The sequence below is a fragment of the Aegilops tauschii genome, chromosome 7, assembly GCF_002575655.3.
Source record: "Aegilops tauschii subsp. strangulata cultivar AL8/78 chromosome 7, Aet v6.0, whole genome shotgun sequence".
In the NCBI taxonomy this organism is placed as follows: Eukaryota; Viridiplantae; Streptophyta; class Magnoliopsida; order Poales; family Poaceae; genus Aegilops; species Aegilops tauschii.
This window is the reverse complement of record NC_053041.3, coordinates 495,449,814-495,469,471: the sequence shown is the minus strand read 5'-3', so window position 1 is coordinate 495,469,471 and position 19,658 is coordinate 495,449,814. Positions and strand designations below refer to the sequence as shown.

At 44.7% G+C, this 19,658-nt stretch overlaps 1 protein-coding gene across 1 annotated transcript; it reads right to left on the bottom strand.

Annotated features, from left to right (window-relative positions):
- Positions 1-6,056: 6,056 nt before the first annotated feature.
- On the bottom strand, positions 6,057-18,970 carry LOC109784562 (ABC transporter B family member 28). The gene is made up of 16 exons (XM_020343161.4): positions 18,457-18,970; positions 18,180-18,367; positions 17,321-17,344; positions 16,428-16,529; positions 16,084-16,174; positions 15,194-15,294; positions 15,026-15,076; positions 10,519-10,647; positions 8,440-8,502; positions 8,086-8,344; positions 7,534-7,682; positions 7,351-7,440; positions 7,011-7,145; positions 6,863-6,919; positions 6,647-6,703; positions 6,057-6,525 (listed from the first exon to the last, which is right to left on the bottom strand). The coding sequence occupies exons 1-16, from the start codon at positions 18,869-18,871 to the stop codon at positions 6,289-6,291; spliced, it is 2,148 nt and encodes a 715-aa protein (XP_020198750.1). The 5' UTR covers positions 18,872-18,970; the 3' UTR covers positions 6,057-6,288.
- Between the last annotated feature and the right edge of the window lie 688 nt (positions 18,971-19,658).

Sequence of the window (19,658 nt, the reverse complement as noted above, 5' to 3'; positions counted from 1 at the left end):
ATCAAGTGGGTGTAAGATGACAGTTTAATTGAAGAAATGGTTAAAATGGAAATTGTTTAAAAGCTTATAGCTGGCGGCTTGTTCAGGGTGCAGAAAGGATTCAGCCCAGTTTTGCTGCAATCTGCCAAGCTCTCGTTTAGAAGAGACTTGATCATATCATTGATGTCATCATCAGTCAACTGAATCTGACAATGCCGTTGTGGATCTTTTAAGTCGCCGGTGTACTCGCACATTAAGCCGGGGCAGCGACTTAAGGGCAAAACTCTCCAGGCGACCCAGCAACGGACCAGATCGATTTCGGTCAAACCGATGGCCATTAAAGCTCTGATCTTTGAAAAGATGGGCATATATTTGGCCCTTTCGGCTGTGCTAATCCGATTGGGGAGGGGGTGCCTGTTGCTGAGCTGGCTCTCACGATAACCCGGCAGAGGGTTTTCCCCTTGTGGAGAGGTGTCTTGACAGTAAAACCATGTTTGATTCTAGTCTTTGGGGTGACTGGATAGCTTGGCGGCTGGGAAAGTGGCGTCTTTCTGCCTCTGGATTGAAATGCCGCCTAATTCTAGGCTCAGCCCATCCGTAAATTTAGTCTGGCGGTTTAAATAATAGAACTCTCTGAATAGTTCTACAGTGGGCTCCTGTTGAAGGTATACTTCGCAAAATACTTGAAAATTGCAAATGTTTGTGACGGAATTGGGTCTGATGTCTTGAGGATGGAGTTGGAAAAAGTGCAATACGTCACAGAAAATTTTTGATCCGGGTGGAGTGAACCCCCGGAGCATATGATCAGTGAAGACGACTACTTCGCCCTCCTTGGGTTCAGGGACGGTTTCTGTTCCTGGGGCTCTCCAATGAATGACGTTTTTTGTGGCTAAAACGCCTACTTGAATATGCTCGTTCAACGTTTGTTCGGCAACCCGGGAAGCGACCCGGTTGCAAGAGGTGATAGTCTTGGTCATTTTTGAAGATCTAAAAATCAAATATTGCCGGTTTAAAACTATACTGTTAAGCTGGCCATTGATTCAAAAGTAAGTGATATAAGAGCCAACGTGTTAAGCCGGAAGATAACACTGAGTTATGTAGATACATGAATTGGCGGCTTAAAAGGGGACTAATGGTACATTGCGGGTTATGGTTTATCAGTTAAGCCGCCCGAACAGTTGCCATATTTCAAATCTATGAGTGAGGATTTTCTAAGTGATGACAAACAGATTCTGCAGATCGGTGCTATAATTTTCGATCTATGGCAGTTTGAAAATAAAAAATTCAATACCTAAAGCAAAGGCAGTGGAAGAACTCATGTGTTCGGATGGATCTTATGCAGAAAAAAGGTCTACTACGATTGGAAAAAGGATGCTAAAACTACTAACGTGCGTCTTCAGCGTCAGGTTCAGATTCAACCACATGATCTAGGGAAGAACAAAGAAGAATGGAGATGAACTCCGATGAACTGGGGCAAACCCTAATGGAGATCCTACTATGAGAAAGGAGGAGTACCTGTTGGGGATACTGGGTAGCGGAGGTGCGTCGCGGTGCTCTGGTTCGTTCAGGTCGATGCAGCGGCCGGAGTTGAGGCAGTTGACGAGGTCGACGGCGGCGGAGCTCGGACACACGTGGGCGTTGTGAGGAAGGAGACGAAGACAAGGAGGCAAGGGGGAAAATGAAAAGGACCCATGTCCCTATTTATAAGGGGATAGATAAAAGGCATGCACAGGAATCGAGGAGGCCAAAAAATGATTATGTGGCTGCACGGGCGCCTCGAATTTCGGAAAGTCCATTAAAGTCAAAGACATGATGAGATGTTCTGGGTCTCGTGCAAAGTTAATGTGAGATGACGTCATGGCGGGTTAACACAATTCTGTGAGCTGACGTCATGGCGGGTTATATCAAGATCATAAAGATTGAAGATGGAAGATTTGGCCAAGTCAAGCACTGAAGATTGATGTGAAGAAGTTCAAATCAACCTGGGGCCTAATGTTGGTGATATAACTATTGGGTATGACCCGCCCAGGAGGGGCCGGGTCATGCCACTGGCGAATTAAGGATGAAGATGGCGGGTTATAAAGCAAGCCTACTGAAGGCCCAAGACCCAGGGGCGGTTTGAGGCCCAAGAGGATAAACCGCCATATGTGTAACTTGTATTGTAAGGCAAGCTTAGTTAGTCACCGAGACGGACACGTTGTGTATGAGCCGGTCGGGACTCTGTAAGCCGCCGGGCATCAACCTGTGTATATAAAGGGGTGACCTGGCAGCGGGTTAAGACAAGAAAGAAGAGATCGAGAACTAGGTCAAGCGTATTCGCTCCCTGGTAATCGAATCCAAGCAATACAATCCCAAACTGGAGTAAGACTTTACCTCGTTGTGAGGGGCCGAACCAGTATAAACTATCTGTGTCCTTTGTCCCGATTAACCCCTTCAAGCTAACCCAGCTGCAATGGTTCCACACCTAAGTCCTTTCGCTAGGGCATCTGTCGTGTTAAGTCCATGACATAGAGCTTATCACATCCGATCATCACGTGGTGTCTCAGCACAACGAACTGTCGCAGCGGTGCATACTCAGGGAGAACACTTATACCTTGAAATTTTAGTAAGGGGTCATCTTATAATGCTACCGCTGTACTAAGCAAAATAAGATGCATAAAAGATAAACATCACATGCAATCAAAATATGTGACATGATATGGCCATCATCATCTTGTGCCGTTGATCTCCATCTTCAAAGCACCGTCATGATTTCCATCGTCACCGGCTTGACACCTTGATCTTCATCGTAGCGTAGTTGTCGTCTCGCCAACTATTGCTTCTACAACTATCGCTAACGCATAGTGATAAAGTAAAGCAATTACATGGCGATTGCATTTCATACAATAAAGCGACAACTATAAGGCTCCTGCCAGTTGCCGATAACTTTTACAAAACATGATCATCTCATACAACAATGTATATCACATCATGTCTTAACCTCACATCACAAGATGCCCTGCAAAAACAAGTTAGACGTCCTCTACTTTGTTGTTGCAAGTTTTACGTGGCTGCTACGGGCTTCTAGCAAAAACCATTCTTACCTACGCATCGAAACCACAACGGTGTTTCATCAAGTTTGCTGTTTTAACCTTCAACAAGGACCGGCCGCAGTCAAATTTGATTCAACTAAAGTTGGAGAAACAGACACCCGCCAACCACCTTTATGCAAAACTAGTTGCATGTCTGTCGGTGGAACCGGTCTCATGAACGTGGTCGTGTAAGGTTGGTCCGGGCCGCTTCATCCAACAATACCGCCGAATCAAAATAAAGACATTGGTGGTAAGCAGTATGACAATCACTGCCCACAACTCTTTGTGTTCTACTCGTGCATATCATCTACGCATAGACCTGGCTCTGATACCATTGTTGGGGAAACGTAGCAAGCAATTTCAAAAAAAATCCTACGCTCATGCAAGATCTATCTAGGAGATGCATAGCAACGAGAAGGGGAGGGTGTGTCCACGTACCCTCGTAGACCAAAAGCGGAAGCATTTGTTTAACGCGGTTGATGTAGTCGAACTTCTTCTCGATCTGACCGATCAAGCACCGAACGTACAGCGCCTCCGAGTTCTGCACACGTTCAGCTCGATGACGTCCCTCGAACTCTTGATCCAGCAAAGTGTCAAGGGAGAGTTCCGTCAGCACGACAGCGTGGTGACGGTGATGGTGAAGTGATCCGCGCAGGGCTTCGCCTAAGAACTACGTGAATATGACCGGAGGCGTAAACTGTGGAGGGGGGCGCCGCACACGGCTAACAATGTTTGTTGTGTGTTCTAGGCGCCCCCTCCCCACATATATATAGGTGGGAAGGGGAGGGGGCAGCCATGGGGTGCCCCAAGTAGGAGGAATCCTACTTGGGGGCCTTGTATTCGGCCCCCTTACCATCTTTTCCGGAGAGGGAAGGAAGGGGGAGAGGGGAGGGAAGGAAGGGGGAGGCCGAATTGCCTCCCCTTCCTTCTCTCTTCCCCCTTTCCCTTCCCCTTCCTATTCGGCCAGCAAGGGGGGCGCGGCAGCCCATGCTGGCTGCTGCGTTTCCCCTCTTGGCCCAATAAGCCCATATAGTTTGCCGGGGGTAGCCCGGAACCCCTTCCGGTGACCCGATACGTACCCGGTACCCCCGGAACACTTCCGGTGTCCAAATACTATCATCCTATATATGAATCTTTACCTCTCGACCATTTCGAGACTCCTCGTCATATCCGTGATCTCATCCAGGACTCCGAACAACATTTGGTCACCAAATCACATAACTCATATAATACAAAATCGTCATCAAATGTTAAGCGTGCGGACCCTACGGGTTTGAGAACTATGTAGACATGACCGAGACACCTCTCTGGTAAATAACCAACAGCGGAACCTGGATGCTCATATTGGTTCCTACATATTCTACGAAGATCTTTATCGGTCGTACCGCAATGACAACATACGTAATTCCCTTTGTCATCAGTATGTTACTTGCCTGAGATTCGATCGTCGGTATCTTCATACCTAGTTCAATCTCGTTACCGGCAAGTCTCTTTACTCGTTCCGTAATGCATCATCCCGTAACTAACTCATTAGTCATATTGCTGCAAGGCTTATTATGATGTGCATTACCGAGAGGGCCCAGAGATACCTCTCCGATACTCGGAGTGACAAATCCTAATCTCGATCTATGCCAACCCAACAAACACCTTCGGAGATACCTATAGAGCATCTTTATAATCACCCAGTTACGTTGTGACGTTTGATAGCACACAAGGTATTCCTCCGGTATCCGGGAGTTGCATAATCTCATGGTCAGAGGAATATGTATAAGTCATGAAAAAAGCAATAGCAATAAAACTTAACAATCATTATGCTAAGCTAACGGATGGGTCTTGTCCATCACATCATTCTTCTAGTGACGTGATCACGTTCATCAAATGATAACACATGTCTATGGTTAGGAATCTTAACCATCTTTGATTAACGAGCTAGTCTAGTAGAGGCTTACTAGGGACAGTGTGTTTTGTCTATGTATCCACACATGTATCAAGTTTCCGGTTAATACAATTATAGCATGAATAATAAACATTTATCATGATATAAGGAAATATAAAATGACAACTTTATTATTGCCTCTAGGGCATATTTCCTTCAGGTTTAACCCTAGGTAGAATAGGGTCTCCCTCGTTGCCGCCGCGACACGGGCGTTGGTGTCCTCCTGCTGCGCAGCGGCGGCGAGGCCGGCGGCGGCCGCTGCTTCGTCCCTTGCGTCCGCCGCGTGCCTCCGGCCCTTCCTCTTGGCCGACTGCACGGCCCGCTCCTCCGGCGTCAGCTTCTTCTTGGGCGGCGCGACGGTCTTGCGAGGGGCGCGGGGCTTGCCTTTGCCGGAGGGGCGGAGGCGAGGCCGGCGGCGGCATCAAGGGCGTCGTCCATGGCGAGCGGCCGGGAGCGCGCGGGCGGGGGGGGTTGAAAATTGGAGGTAATGGTGGATGCTTTGCCACCGACTGGCGGGCCAGGAGGAGTAGTTGCCGTGCAGTGCACGCGTCCGTCTCGTGTCCACGTCGACGTAAATCAGGCTCAAAAATAAGCCGGGAATGGGTCAGCAGGCAGACGAAAAGCGGACACGCGTCCGTTTGGGTTGGCGCGTTGAGCTGACTTTTCTGTCCGCCACGACCCAAACGAACGCCCGCAGACGAAATAGGTCAGCACATTGGAGTTGCTCTAACCCTGCAAACGGACCCGACTGGTCAGTTTTGCTGTTTTCATGAGCTTATCTGACGGATCAGTGCTATGTGTTACTGGTAAAACTAAAAGACGATGCCTCGGCATGAGTAGTTCCAAATGTGGTACCAACTGGTTACCCTAGCTCACAAGGTTGTTATGTGTAATTTCCTCTCGGCATGCAGACCCGTCTTCCAAGCTACCGAGCAGTGTCCTCCATCACTTCCTATCTTAGTTAGGTCTGGCTAGGCTGAGCATTGCATAGAATGCTGATGGGGTTAGACTAATAGCGCACACAGCAAACCACTCCAATATACCTAGTGATGATCAGCTCACACTGACTCTTGAAACAAAACTTCTTTTCTGCTTCACTATAAACATTGCACTCGATGAGGACACACACAATACAAAGTGCTCTATTCTTGTTTGAGTTTCACTTTTGTTACATGCATGCACTGCACAATTAATGTATAATTTCGTAAATCTTCTTCAACCTTTAATCTTTGTTACATGTATATCGCAAACCGGTTGCAGCCTATAACGTCATGTGTGGAACAAAAAATGTTAGCAAGGTGTTTACTCAAACGCAAGCCTTTGCGTGCCTACAAGTGCTGCATAACTGCCTCCCTTGGCGACCAATTCCGCGTGCGTCCCAAGTTCCATGATCTTGCCATCTGAGCAGACGGCGATTCGGTGCGCGTTTTGCACGGTGCTCAACCTGTGGGCGATCACCAAAGAAGTCCTACCCTTCATCAAGAGATCGAGAGCTTCCTGCACAAGCCGCTCACTTGTTGTGTCCAGTGCACTTGTAGCCTGTAAATAGCATGAGTTCCTTGAGTGAACATAAGGTGAGTCATCCCAACAAAATTTGCGGAGAAGGATTATTATCTCATGCAGCCTGTGCAGTACACAAGGTTCGGTTTCTGCGAGGTACCTCATCAAGTATTAGAAAAGGAGCATTTTTCAGAAGAGCTCGGGCAATTGCAATTCTCTGTAATGCAACAGAAGAAGTGTCATTCATTCAGTTTCAATAAAGCAACACAATAAATTGACAGTAGTAAGGATAAAGCACCAATGATTCCTTAATCAAAGTAACAACAATATTGTCATTCATTCATTCATCAACGCAAATATTAAGACTGCAAATTACCTGTCTCTGTCCCCCACTTAGGAGGCTACCTCGTTCTCCCACAAGAGTATCATAGCCCTGAATTGCAAATAAATGAGGAAATGGGTATGAGCATATCATCGGAGATAAGAGACTATAACTAGCGCCAGTTAATGATAGGCTGTCAAACCTGTGGAAGCGAGATGATGAATTCATGAGCATTGGCAGCTTTGGCAGCTTTTATTATCTCATCCTTGGAGACAACGTCATCTGGAAGACCATAAGCAATGTTTTCGCCGACAGATGCCGAGAATAGGACAGGGTCCTGATATTTTCATACGAAAAAGACTTAACAGAATTACTAACTTTGAAATGGTAAATTTTGTATCCCTTATTTACAGTAATTGTGGAATGATTGCCGACAAAATCTAGCAGTTCAAATGAATCAATGGGAATAACTGATACATGTGTACTACTATGAACTAGTGATAAATGGCATGAAAAGATTGGTGATTTGGTATACAGCATACCTGATTCACTAGGGATACAATTTGAGACCATTCTCTTTTATCAAATACACGAATGTCTTCCCCTGCCACCGTGATGCGACCTTGAGTAGGCTGCAAGATTGGAACAAATCTATGATGTTGCTACATTCATGAAACACAAGCAGATAACAGTAATGTTTGCTATGGATATACAGCGGTACTTACCTCATAGTACCGCGCTAAAAGTTGCACCACTGTACTTTTCCCAGCACCACTAGAGCCAACAAGTGCTGTGACTTTTCCACACTCAATTACAAGATCAAGCCCATTTAAGACATCCACATCAGATCTCAGTGGATAGGAGAAATGAACATCTGCCAGATATATGAGTATCAGTTGTATGCCAGTGGTCAACGATGTCTTTTGGACATCTCAAACAAACTCAAAATGAAAATCATTGAGCTGCTCTCATTAAAGTTAAACAGACTTCAAAAATTATCAGAAAACATACCCCATCAAATTATGTTTTCAACAAAAACAAGTGAAACTTGGGGACACCATGACGAGCTTATTACAGAACATAGACTAAATTACAAATAAATTCAAACCTGAAACTTAATCTTAGAAAATTAAGCTGCACACTCACATTTCACAATATGGAAAAATAATAATGGAATATAGCAGATGGTAATGCATAATATGGAAATTATATGGATCTATGTAATATGGAGGGAACTCCTGCATTAATTGAATAGATATATAAAACGGGAATCCTACCTTCCAGGTGAATGTCTCCAGACCAGGCTAGATCACTACAGCTGCTTGAAGATTTCAATGCTGACATGTAACGTGTGTTAACAGTGCCCTTTTCATGCACTCTACCATTAGAATCTTCAGTTTCTTTATTGTCAAGTTCTTTGGCTAAACCATACGCAAGTGAATCATCAATGTCCTTTGCTGACAGAACAGAATTTATTCTCTCTATAGAAGCAAATGTCCCACGCAGATCACCTAGGGTATTAACAGCTCCTTGAACCTAAAATACATGTTTTTATCTTGTACCTATATATATGCAATGAACAACAAATGAAGCTACAACAAAATACTCAATAAGCAAGATTTGCTACTTACAGCAAAGGTCAGTGTGAATGTGTAACCAATAAAAGATGCCATGGTTCCAATAGACAACTTGCCCTGAAATAGTAAAATAATCATATTCTTCTGATTCCAACCAGACAATACAAGCCTCATGGCACAATGAAATTCATAACATGAATTAACATGCATGCTGATGAGTGAAAGTGTAAAGCCAAGCTATTGAGTGCATGTACCTTGGATAGACATAAAATGTGTTCTCGAAGTAAGACAAATGAATACTCGCAAAAAAAAAAGTAAAACAAATGAATGATTGTGTACAGAATCAGTTTCAGCAACAGAAGCTTACATGGTGCTAAGGCACTTTTGAATTGATTAATTTTTGGATGAAGCAAGTAGTGTTATTTGTGAAATGATATATTTCAGCAGTGTAAAAATGCGGCTAGTAACACCATGTTAAACCTAAAAGACAATGAGAACATTGTTTACATTTTATTTTTCAAACTAAAGGTCAAAATGGAAGAGAAACTTGTCAATATTGGTGCTAAAGTGCTAAAGTCTAGCACTGCACTATGCTTGTTGCTAGTGGTTGTAACACCCCAACCACTCCCAGACTGGCACCAGTTACTGGCTATCATCCTCTAGGCTCTAGACTGGTCACAGAGGGGAACTTCCCTGGTCGGTCAGCCATCCCCAAATTACTCCGAGCCAAGCATGTTTAACTCAGAGGTTCTTAGGAGATGAGCTTCCAGAAAAGATGATCCGTCTTGTTGATATGAGCAGTACTATCAGTCCTTTAAGCTAGGATGTCACAGTGGTGTCAAAGAGATTAGCTAAAGTTCCAAACTACTAGTAACCCGCTCAATAGTAAAATGTCTTTTCCTTTCTTTCTTTCTTTATAACAAACTAGTGGCTACTGGTAAGCAGTAAACCACTCAGTAACAAAAACAGTGCAATGCAAACAACTCAAGCTATGTAGTAGGCTTCAATGTTGTAGATGATTTAGTGTTGTATACAGGAAGAAGTTAGACATCCTAAGGTCTACGGTAAGTGGCTGGATTACATCCTCAGCCAATAAAACTGTACATGTGTCTAATATAAACCCCTCTGCCAAAGCTTTGACCTTAAATGTTATAAGAGCAAAAAGCACATCATGCCAGAAAATGGCAAGGAGGTGGCGGATCAAATCATGCACGGCGAAGCAGCAGCAGCAGCAGGCAGTGACACCTGTTCCGGCTTAGTTCAGAATCTCCACCATCCAAGCAGCAGCGCCAAGCAGCAACGACATGTTGGCGGGGACCGGTTTGACGGGGACCAGAGCAGAGCAGTGTCGGCCAGACCGTCTCCCTCACTGTCTCTCAAGTGGCAGCAGCTAGAGCTTGGGCACAGCCGGCGTTGGTTGTGGCAGGTCGTGGGCGACTGCTGCTGGGTGGTGGTGATTCTGGCGCACATCATCAATGCGAGCAGGGCAAGCTAGCGAGATCAGGATGGATGTAACACATTGTTCGGTGCCTGGCTGATTAAGTTTGTGACATTATCTATTTTGTGATAGAATGTACGTATGTCTTTCGCATGTTATACACACGTTGGCCGTTTACTGCTCTTGTGTGTGCAACTTATGATCAAGTGTTGAATACAAATAAAATATAACTAAACTTCGAATAAGTTGCAGCTAAAAATGCAAGTGAGTTAATGTGAAAATTTGTATATACGACAGAGATAACCTCACCATTCCTATACGAAAGGTAAATTGAATCAAATTCACCCTATTCTATCTCCCCAACCAAATGCTGAGACAGAACCACTCCATCTCGTTGCATCTAACCATGACGTTCCATCTCGTTGCATCTAACTTTATTACTCCCTCCGTTCCTAAATATAAGTCTTTTTAGAGATTCCACTATGGACTACATACGGAGCAAAATGAGTATCTACACTCTAAAATATGTCTATATACATCCGTATGTAGTTTGTAGTGGAATCTCTAAAAAGACATACATTTAGGAATGGAGGGAGTACATAACTAAACAGCAGCAGTTGCAATCTTTAGAAAAGAGTATTGCATGTCAGGCAATTGTAATTAGTATCTTATACACAATGTATTCAGAGGCTTACCGCACTGACTTTGCTTCCACCAAGAATGTAAAGCGCCATTAGGGAAACATAAACTACCACTCGAGTCAATGACTCATTGGCAGCTTTCAGCACTCCTAGCTTTGTGCCGCTATTTTGAAAAGAAAGTGCCTATCAAACAAAAAAAAAGTGTTAACAAGGTAAGAAAGCCTGTGTGACCAGCATAACATCGGTATAAGAATATAACCACCAAAAGGAATAATCGAACATTGCAATACTCTGAAAAAGAAACACTCTATAGTCCCATTGAGAAGTCTGTTCGCTATGCTTCTTGAGTTTGGCCAGGGCTTTTCCTTAGGGAAGTTTGGTCAGCGTTTAGGTTCATTAGATCATTTCAGTCTTCAAATTAATATCTGCTATTCTACTCTTGCGACTGCAAGTACAATCAGGGCAGGCCCTGACATATCAGGGGGCCAGGGCAAGACAATAACTCAAGGCCATCCCTATGAACTGTAAAAATACTATCCATTTATACACCATAGAAGTTGGTAGTCACAAAACATTGGAAAAAGGTAGATAAACAAACTCTAATAATAAGTTAACCTGGTAAAAAAAACAATCGTAGTCTTAACGATCACTTCCTCCTTCAAATAATGCTCTTGCAGAAGGCTAGTTAGTCCATTCACCTATCTTCTATAGTTGTGACAACCTGAGAAACTGTCGCTAGGCTTTTAGGCGAGGCTTGTGTGGGTGTTGTTTTGGTACACCCGGGTCCGAGTAACGTGTGCTCCCTTTATTTAAAAAGTAGCAAAGGACAAATTTAAAAATCCAAAAAACAAAATAATAATGCATCTAAATAATAGAAGGAACTATGTGTCTTTTAGTTCATGTGAAGAAAAAAGTGATTGTAGTATGCATGAAAAAAAATGGGGAGCTATGTTTGATTTTAGTGTGCAAATGCCACAAAATAAATGGTATGATACTTAATTTTTAGACATATTGCTCACGCCAGTATGAGTCTTTTTTCAATAAAAGAAGAAGAACCCCTCTTGTTAGAGACGGTGGTAAGTGCTCCGAAGCTTTCTTATGCTCTATCTAGGCATGTGCGTGTTATTTTTTGCAAAGAAAAAGAAGAGCGGGCGAGGTGACCTTTGTTCTGTATGAGCAAAGCTATTGCTGCCGATTCACTGTCATTTTCACTTGAGTAAATAGGCCCTTGGGCTCTAAGAGATAGCTCAGTTGGGGCCCCTGAGGTTTAGGGTCCAGGGTGGTCGTCCTAGCTACCCTGCCCCAGGGACGGGCCTGAGTACAATGAGTTATTTTGCATGCGGTCCTAAGATTGTGTTAAGTAGATCGTAAATTTTGTAGAAGCAGACGTAATTTTACAAATGTGATGGTGGATAGTAAAATCATAACTTCTGCTGTAGAATTTTGGATCGTAAATTCACTTAGAAATTATTGTAACTCTTTTACCGAAAAAGGGTTTCCCCCCGCTTTGTATTCCAAAGAAAACCACCATTGTACACATCGCAATGCTGGGGCGAGCAGCACATCAAGCCCAAAGAAAAAGAAGAAGAAATAAATGCCAACAGCGGCAGCTCAACAAAGCGCTGAAGACCCGCGACCGCTGCGCCCTCCAAACAAACCACCACAGCCCGAGGCTCCGATCTACCGCGAACTAAGCAGCACCTCCAAGAAGGGATGCGACGCCAACGACGCTGCTGCCCGGACAAGTCCTAGGGTTTCCCCCAGTACGCGGAGGGAGGTGGGGGATAGCTACAACCGACACCCTCCAAGAAGGGATAGTGGCACCCGCCGGTGTCACCGCATCGGAGCTGGACGAACCGGCAAGGATTTCTCCCGCACTCCAAACCCCACCGTCCAACCGGAGCCGACCAACCAAACCACCGCCCAACACCATGCGCCATCACGGTTGCGCCGCCACCAACGCCGTCTCGCTGCGAGCACCACCACGAGGCCAAGAAGACCGGAGAGAAGATCCAAGCGACGGGAGCAGCAGCACCAAGGCCAAGCGGGAGGAAACCACCTCCACCGCCGTCGTGCGAGAGGCCCGGGCCTCCGGCACCGTCACGGTAGCCGTCCGGACACGGCAGCGGGGCATGCAAGGCCACCCCTGGCCCGGCCAGGCCCGAAACGGGCCCGCTAAGCCCCGCCGGCCACGCTGCAGCAAGCTGGCGATGGCGCCGCCAGCCCCCGCCGTTCATCGCCGCTCCCCCACCTCCCGGGAGTCACGCCGCAGCACCGTCCCGCCGCCGGCCCGCCCAGGCCCAGATCCGAGCGCCGCCGCCCAGCCGCCCGCCCACGCCGCGATGAGGAACCCCGCCGCCAGCCAGGCCGCACCGCCTAGGAGCACCCCCCCGGTGCAGCTCCGCCCCAGGCTGGAGTGCCACCAGGAGGAAAAGGTCAGGGGGCTGCCGCCACCAGCGTCCCCGGGGCCAGGGCGGCCGTGGGCGCCAGCGACGACGGCGGGGAGGAAGGGGAGAGGGGGGGCTGGAGGAGGAGAGGTCGCCGCGCGGCCAGTCGCACGCGGGGGCAACGCGGTCGCGAGAGGTGGAGAGGTTAGACCCTCATTTCCTCGAGGATTGTAACTCTTTTCACAAACTATCAGGCATACATATGCATAGAAACCCTATTCTAAGCATGAGTGTAGAATAGCTTATTCTATAACCCTAGTAAAAAGTGCACAACATATATTAAACTAGTGTACAAAATATAGTAATTAGTGACTTAACTAGTAAAAAAATCATTTTGGAATTACTACCTTCTATACACAGTTTTACTAGATTTTATAAATAGTTTGTATATGTATGAGACTACTTCAAGGAGCTACAGTTTACCACTATTTTGAATCAAAGAACTTACTAGTTTTAACCTTCTTTTTCATTGTAATGGGTCCTAAGAAGTGACAACCAAGGCCCACTTGCAAACTTGCATAAGCCCCCATTGGTGCGACACACTAACCAGTGCACCATAAACCGAGGCTGGGAGTAGCCTCATACTGACTAAAGGACACACGAGTGCATCTCCTCATAGTACACAACAGGAGATGGGATCATTGCCCCCAGACATGCCCTCGTGCTGCGAGATGTGAACCATTGATGCTGGCCTTAGTGGGTTTGGGACAGTGCATACGGTTGATGCTTTGGAGGGGATTGAATGTGCCAAGGTCTTATGTAGACCTGCAGGTGGGCTATAACTGTTAGGACCAGTTGCAATTAAATTGTGGTTGATTCTCATAATCCCGATTGCCCACCAGCTTTTGCCTAATTTACCATTTGGCTTGTTAGAGTTATATTATGTTTCCATGTATAGCCTGTATATTTCCCCCACAGTATAAGGGGTTCCTTGCATATATATATATACACACTGGCCATTGGCCCCCAAGTATTTTTTTTTTCACCCATGGAGCTCAATGTTCACCTCTGTGCTTCTTATGGTGACCCCTTGTATGATCCGACACGTTATCGCCATCTTGTTGGGAGTCTTGTCAGTCTAGCTGTCACTCGTCCAGATATCCCCTATCATGTCCATATTTTGAGTCAGTTTGTTTCTGCACCCACTTCGGTTCACTATAGTTACCTTCTTTGTGTTCTCCGATATCATGGCACGATCTCTCACTGTCTTTTCTTTCCCCACTCCAGTTTGTCACAGCTTCACATCTATTCGGATGCTACGTGGGCTAGTGATCCCTTGGATAGCCGTTCACTTTCTGCTTAATGTTTTTCTTGGTGGTTCTCTCATTGCCTGAAAGACAAAGAAACAAATTGCAGTTTCCCGTTTGAGTGCAGAGGCTGAGTTGTGAGCTATGGCTCTTTTGACGGCATAGGTGACTTGGTTACCGTGGTTACTCTAGTAGTTTGGCGTTTCTGTCACTACAGCTACCCTGCTCTTGTCAGATGGTACATGTGCTATTAGTATTGCACGTGACCCTGTGAAGCATGAGCTCACCATGCATTTTTTTTTTTTGTGTGCGTTATTTTCCATGATAATTTTATTGCTCTTCAGTATGTACCTTCCGAGTTACAGTTGGCAAATTTCTTTACAAAGGCCCAGATTAAAGCGCAGCATGGACTTCATCTCTTCAAACTCAGTGTTGTGGATCCACCTTCAGTTTGAGGGGGGGGGGGGGGTGTTAATAGTTATATTACGTTTCCATGTAGCTTGTATAGTTTCCCCATAATATAAGGGGCTCCCTGCATATTTGCCACCTGTACATTGTATATAGATAATGGCCTTTGGCCCCCTGTAAATACAAGTTACTATTTCCTTAACAGCAGACATTTAGAGAGTTATTATTCTTATGGTTGTAGTTTTCGCCCGGATCATTCCTTTGTAATTTGTAATTTGTAATTTTATCTATTATATAGAACTGGCAAAAGGAACATTGAGAACGTCATTATTTCTACGGGCTGTAGTTTCTGTTTGGATCCTTTCTTTGGAATCTGATACAAAGAAACTACGGCCGGTAGAATAATGACGTTCCCCACTGTTTCCAAGAAAAAAGAAGTCCATAAGTGACGTGACATACCAAGTTGTCAAACATAGAAATTTGTCGTTTCTCGCCACCAAATGACCTAACCTGCATATGTACGTTTGCGTTAAACAGGGATAATCCAAACAGTTGAGCATGTGTCTAACAGAACCATATTAAAGTTCAACAGAAGTTCAAATAAGCATTCTGACAAAGGGTACTCACAGTACGGATGGCTGAAAATGTTTCTGACACGCAGTCTGATATATGAGCTTGGACAATTCCGTAAGATTTAAAGGTGGGGACAGTTGACCTCTTGAAAATAGCTGGTTAGAAAAATTACCTTGTCAAAGGCGATATGTAATAAATCTTTCAAAAACCAAATCGCCTAATTACAACCCTAGGGAAAAAATTCTGGGGAAAAGAACTCGAAATTATTTAATACAACTAATTTCCTAGAAAACCAAATTCACTTATTCAAGACCTAAGAAGCAAAGTCTTGGAAGCCTATTAAATGTGGTGATCATCTCTGACAAAAAATAAATTATTAACAAAAAGATAAACACAAACATCAAAAGAAAAAGACAATTTTATATTTCAAAGGCACAAATTATCTCGTGGCTGTTTTTAAAAACCAAATAATTCAATGCACGATCAGTTGGCAGTTGGCACTCAATTATTCATGATTCTAACAAAAGCTCTATATTAACGTTTTTTTTTTACCTGGAGCTCTATATTAACGTGGTTTGAGAACTCATAGGGAACACATAAATAGAAAGAATTTTCATTAGCTGAACACAAAGGACATTCAAGCTTTGAGCATAAGACATACATGTTACTTTAAGGGAAATCACAAATCTAATACCAAGATTATATTCAGGTTCTTCAGAGGCTCGAAACAAAATTTAAAAAGGTATAGGATACGAGGGATCATCCTCCAAACATAGGTCCTTAGCAAACCTGTTATGGTTATTTACCACAAATAATAGCCCATTTTCAACACATGCTTTAACATTTCCAAATGATGAAAACTACTCTAGCAATCTGAAGGAAATGTCATACACAGTATAAACAACAAAGGACATGCCCCACGCATATAGCTTTCAGAAAATTACCAACTATTACGGAGACAGAGACTATGAGGAGTCCTAGAACAGGAGCAAGCTCAGTGGATAATGTGAAAAGTATACACAGTGTACCAGTGATCTGAAAATAGAATAGAAAAATGCTTTATGAGGCCAGCATGAGACAGAGTGCAAGTAAGTAAGATCATTAAATTAATATCAAGTACATGATATGAATGGAATAGTAGGCTACATGTAAACAATGGGTAGAACTGAAGGGAGTAGTTAAGAGCATTACAATTAGCCCTGAGAGATTATATAATTATACTATACCGATCAAACTCTTAACATTTAGCAGCATCAAGCTTACATTCTCATAATGTAAAATTTCTTGCCTCAGAGAATGCCCTTAGCCCACGATCTCTTGATATGTTGTCACTTACTACACCCTTCAAAGAACCTAAATCAGATGTCAACAATCCAGTTAACTCGCCGACCTGCCATAAATGATATTAAGATATCTGCACCAAGACATGAAGCAGACTAATAACTGCCAATTTATTGAGACAACCACAACAATATATCACCGTTCTCCTATGCTCTCTTGGAAGGTACATAGAAATAAGTGTCTATGACTGACACTAAAGTCAAGTAACACAAAACCATAAAAACATCATGGTATAACTTGCTAGAGATGAAATAATGGAATAGCTTCTTGGCATCTACTAACTAGTTTGTTAGTACTCAGAACATAGGTGTGCATCTATCAAGACATCTTTTGGTTGACATAATTTGAAGAGAAGTATGCCTTTCTACAAAAGAGTAGACAGTACAATTTTATGACAGACCAAACTAAATCATGCCACTGTACAATGGTTTTTAAACATAAATAAACAATATATTTTCTCTTTCCTAAGATATATTCACAAAATGTGTAACAAATAAAGTGAAAAATCCGATGCAACATTTGCTCAGTAACCTTTTTTATACTGAAATGTGGTTCTTATTTAATCTTCAATAATCTTCAATAAACCGTGTATCATGCTTTAACATACACACACACCGAACAGCCTAAATTTAATTCTATTACTTTCATGGTTGAATAATAGTCACATGTCAAAATTTAACATCTTACCAGATATTATATGAACAAGCGACATTTAACTTCCTCCCATTGTATATTTAACAGTACTACAAAGTTTTTGAATTGGATGGGAAACTTGAAATTTATGGTTGACATGTTTTTCTCCAACTAATAATCATGAACATTGTATGTCAACTGGCATACCTTGTGACGATCAAAAAATACCATCTGCAAGAAAAGAAAAGGGCATTTATTACCATTTAAATAACATAATGTGCATATGAGAAGTAGTATAAATTTGACCAAAAGAAAAGGAGCAATGAGACTGCATAGCAAAGGAGTTTAGCAGGTTATGAGCTTAATGTATCACTTCCGTGCAGATTAATTAGTTTATTACACTTCATGGTGCATGGCTATAGACAGATAAAACCATATCACATCACAGTATGCACCTGTGTCAATTCTAGTCCTTATAACTCCATCGTTTACAATGCCTAAAGCAGAGTCGACTGACTCAACATAAATACTTGCAGCTAGCTTGCTGCCACCTCTAAAGTGCATCAAATGGTGCAGTAAAACCGTACTAAGAGCTGGTTCAGCCTAGGAATGGAATAGCATTCATGAACCATTTCATCATAATGCTAAGATAATTTCATAGTTATTGTGTTAGATGTTTAAAGTAACAAAGGAATGTCAAACAAATCTGTTGGCAGCAATAGTGAACAATCAACATATTTGCATATGTACTGGAATCACCAGCCCCTTAGCAGTGGTCAAAATTCTCATCACCAAAACACTACTGGTACAATGGCACTTAATGCTTCCAATTCAGCACAACTACGAACTAAATCAGCTGCACAGACCACAGAAGTGATAACAACAGCAACCTAACAAAATCGGAAACATAAATCTACTGCAATAGCTATAAAAGCACACCAAACATGCTTAGCTAAGTTCGATAACAACATAACAGCGATACACCAAGCAATCAAAGATGTCATGCGAAGTACTTCCACCTGCAAATTTGGCAGCAGCAACTACAGCGTTGTGTTCCAACATTTACCTTTTGGATCAGAATCCTCCGAAATATCTGGCTCCGCAGTCTCCCCATCACTTTCTCCCAGACCACCGTCATGTTGATCACAAAGACGATGGTAAATATCGGCTCCAGTGTGTATAATACCGCGATTTTGGACAAGAGCCTCGTTAGGGGTTCGGACCCCCTCCCTATCAGGGTTTCGAAGAACCTCCCTGTGAACATCCAACCACCACATTTCAGAAACAGGCCGCATCCATCGACGGAGGGGGGCTGAAGGCTGAAGCATATATATGTACCATACCTGAGAAGAGCGGCATGGAGAGGGTGCTGGTCGTGCACGCCAGGAGCGCGGCCAGGGAGATCGCCAAGCGGGCCTTGTGCTGCGACAGGAGGGCCCAGACGCCAGCCCAGGTGATGGCGTCAGTTGAGGAGATGGCGGCGGCCACATCGGCAGCCGCCTCTGCGGCGTCGAAGGAGGGGGACTGGTAGGCGTCGGGGCCGGGCGCCGGCGCCGAGATGTACGCATGGGGCGGGCGGCCCAGGCGGAGGCAGCGGCGTCGGCCGGAATCGGCCACGTGGGACGTGGCGGGGAGGCGGCTGGGGCGAGGGTTCAGGATGGGGACGGAGGGGCTGAAGAGGAGGCGGCTGCGGCGAGGGTTCAGGGTGGGGCGGGAGGGGCTGTAGGGGAGGCGCATGCTCCAGCTGGAGAGCGCCATGGCTTCCCCCGCTTTACCCTTTTCCTGGTGGAGTTTGGCCCCTTTTTTGTGCGTGTTTGTGGAGATGGAAGCCGGGGGAGGGTGGGGCGGAGAGGACAGCACCAGATAACGGATCGAAACTACTACACGTACGAGCATGCCTTGTCAGATTTGATACGATGCAACATCCAGCCGTTGCTGGACTTAGAGTCCATCGGGTTGAAGGGATGTTTGGCATTTTGGCACCCGTCATCGGAGTTCATGGGTTTTGCTTTGCCAATTCCAAAATCAACATGTTTGCTTGTACTGAACTGGGATGGAGGATTAAATAGGTACTCCCTCTATCCGGAAATATTTGTTGGAGTTTTCAGATTTTGCTTGCCAATTCCAAAAAGGAAACGCTTATGTACGGTGCGCCGGACGAAAATTCCCTCGGTTTTGTGCCACGCTGGCCTTGCGCACCCATGAAACCGCCCTCTACTGAGACGTGTCTATACGGCGGGGCCCGTGCAGACTGGCCCTATCATACCTTATCTTCTCCACCACTTCATCCCCTACCTCCAGTCTTCGTCTTCAACGACGCGTTTCTCCTCCTCCTCCCGCGCTGCCGCGAACCACCACAAAGCTCACTCATCGGCGGCGGGGCCCTTGTGTGGGAAGACCTCCCCGCCATGCTGATATCCACAAGGCAGAGCAAGTGGTTGTTGCAACCGTGGTGAAAATTGTTGGATCGGCCAAGGAAAAAGCTGGAACCACGGTCACAAGACGCTGCGAGGGAGGCCACCTCCCAGCCATGGATTTTTTTTTG

Coding starts and splice junctions, on each gene's coding strand:
- LOC109784562 (XM_020343161.4), bottom strand. CDS start 18,871: ATGGCGCTCTCCAGCTGGAGCATGCGCCTCCCCTACAGCCCCTCCCGC. Junction 15,295..16,083: donor CTCTGTCTCCGTAATAGTTG/GTAATTTTCTGA, acceptor TTTTCTAACCAG/CTATTTTCAAGAGGTCAACT. Junction 15,077..15,193: donor CATTTTCAGCCATCCGTACT/GTGAGTACCCTT, acceptor GTACATATGCAG/GTTAGGTCATTTGGTGGCGA.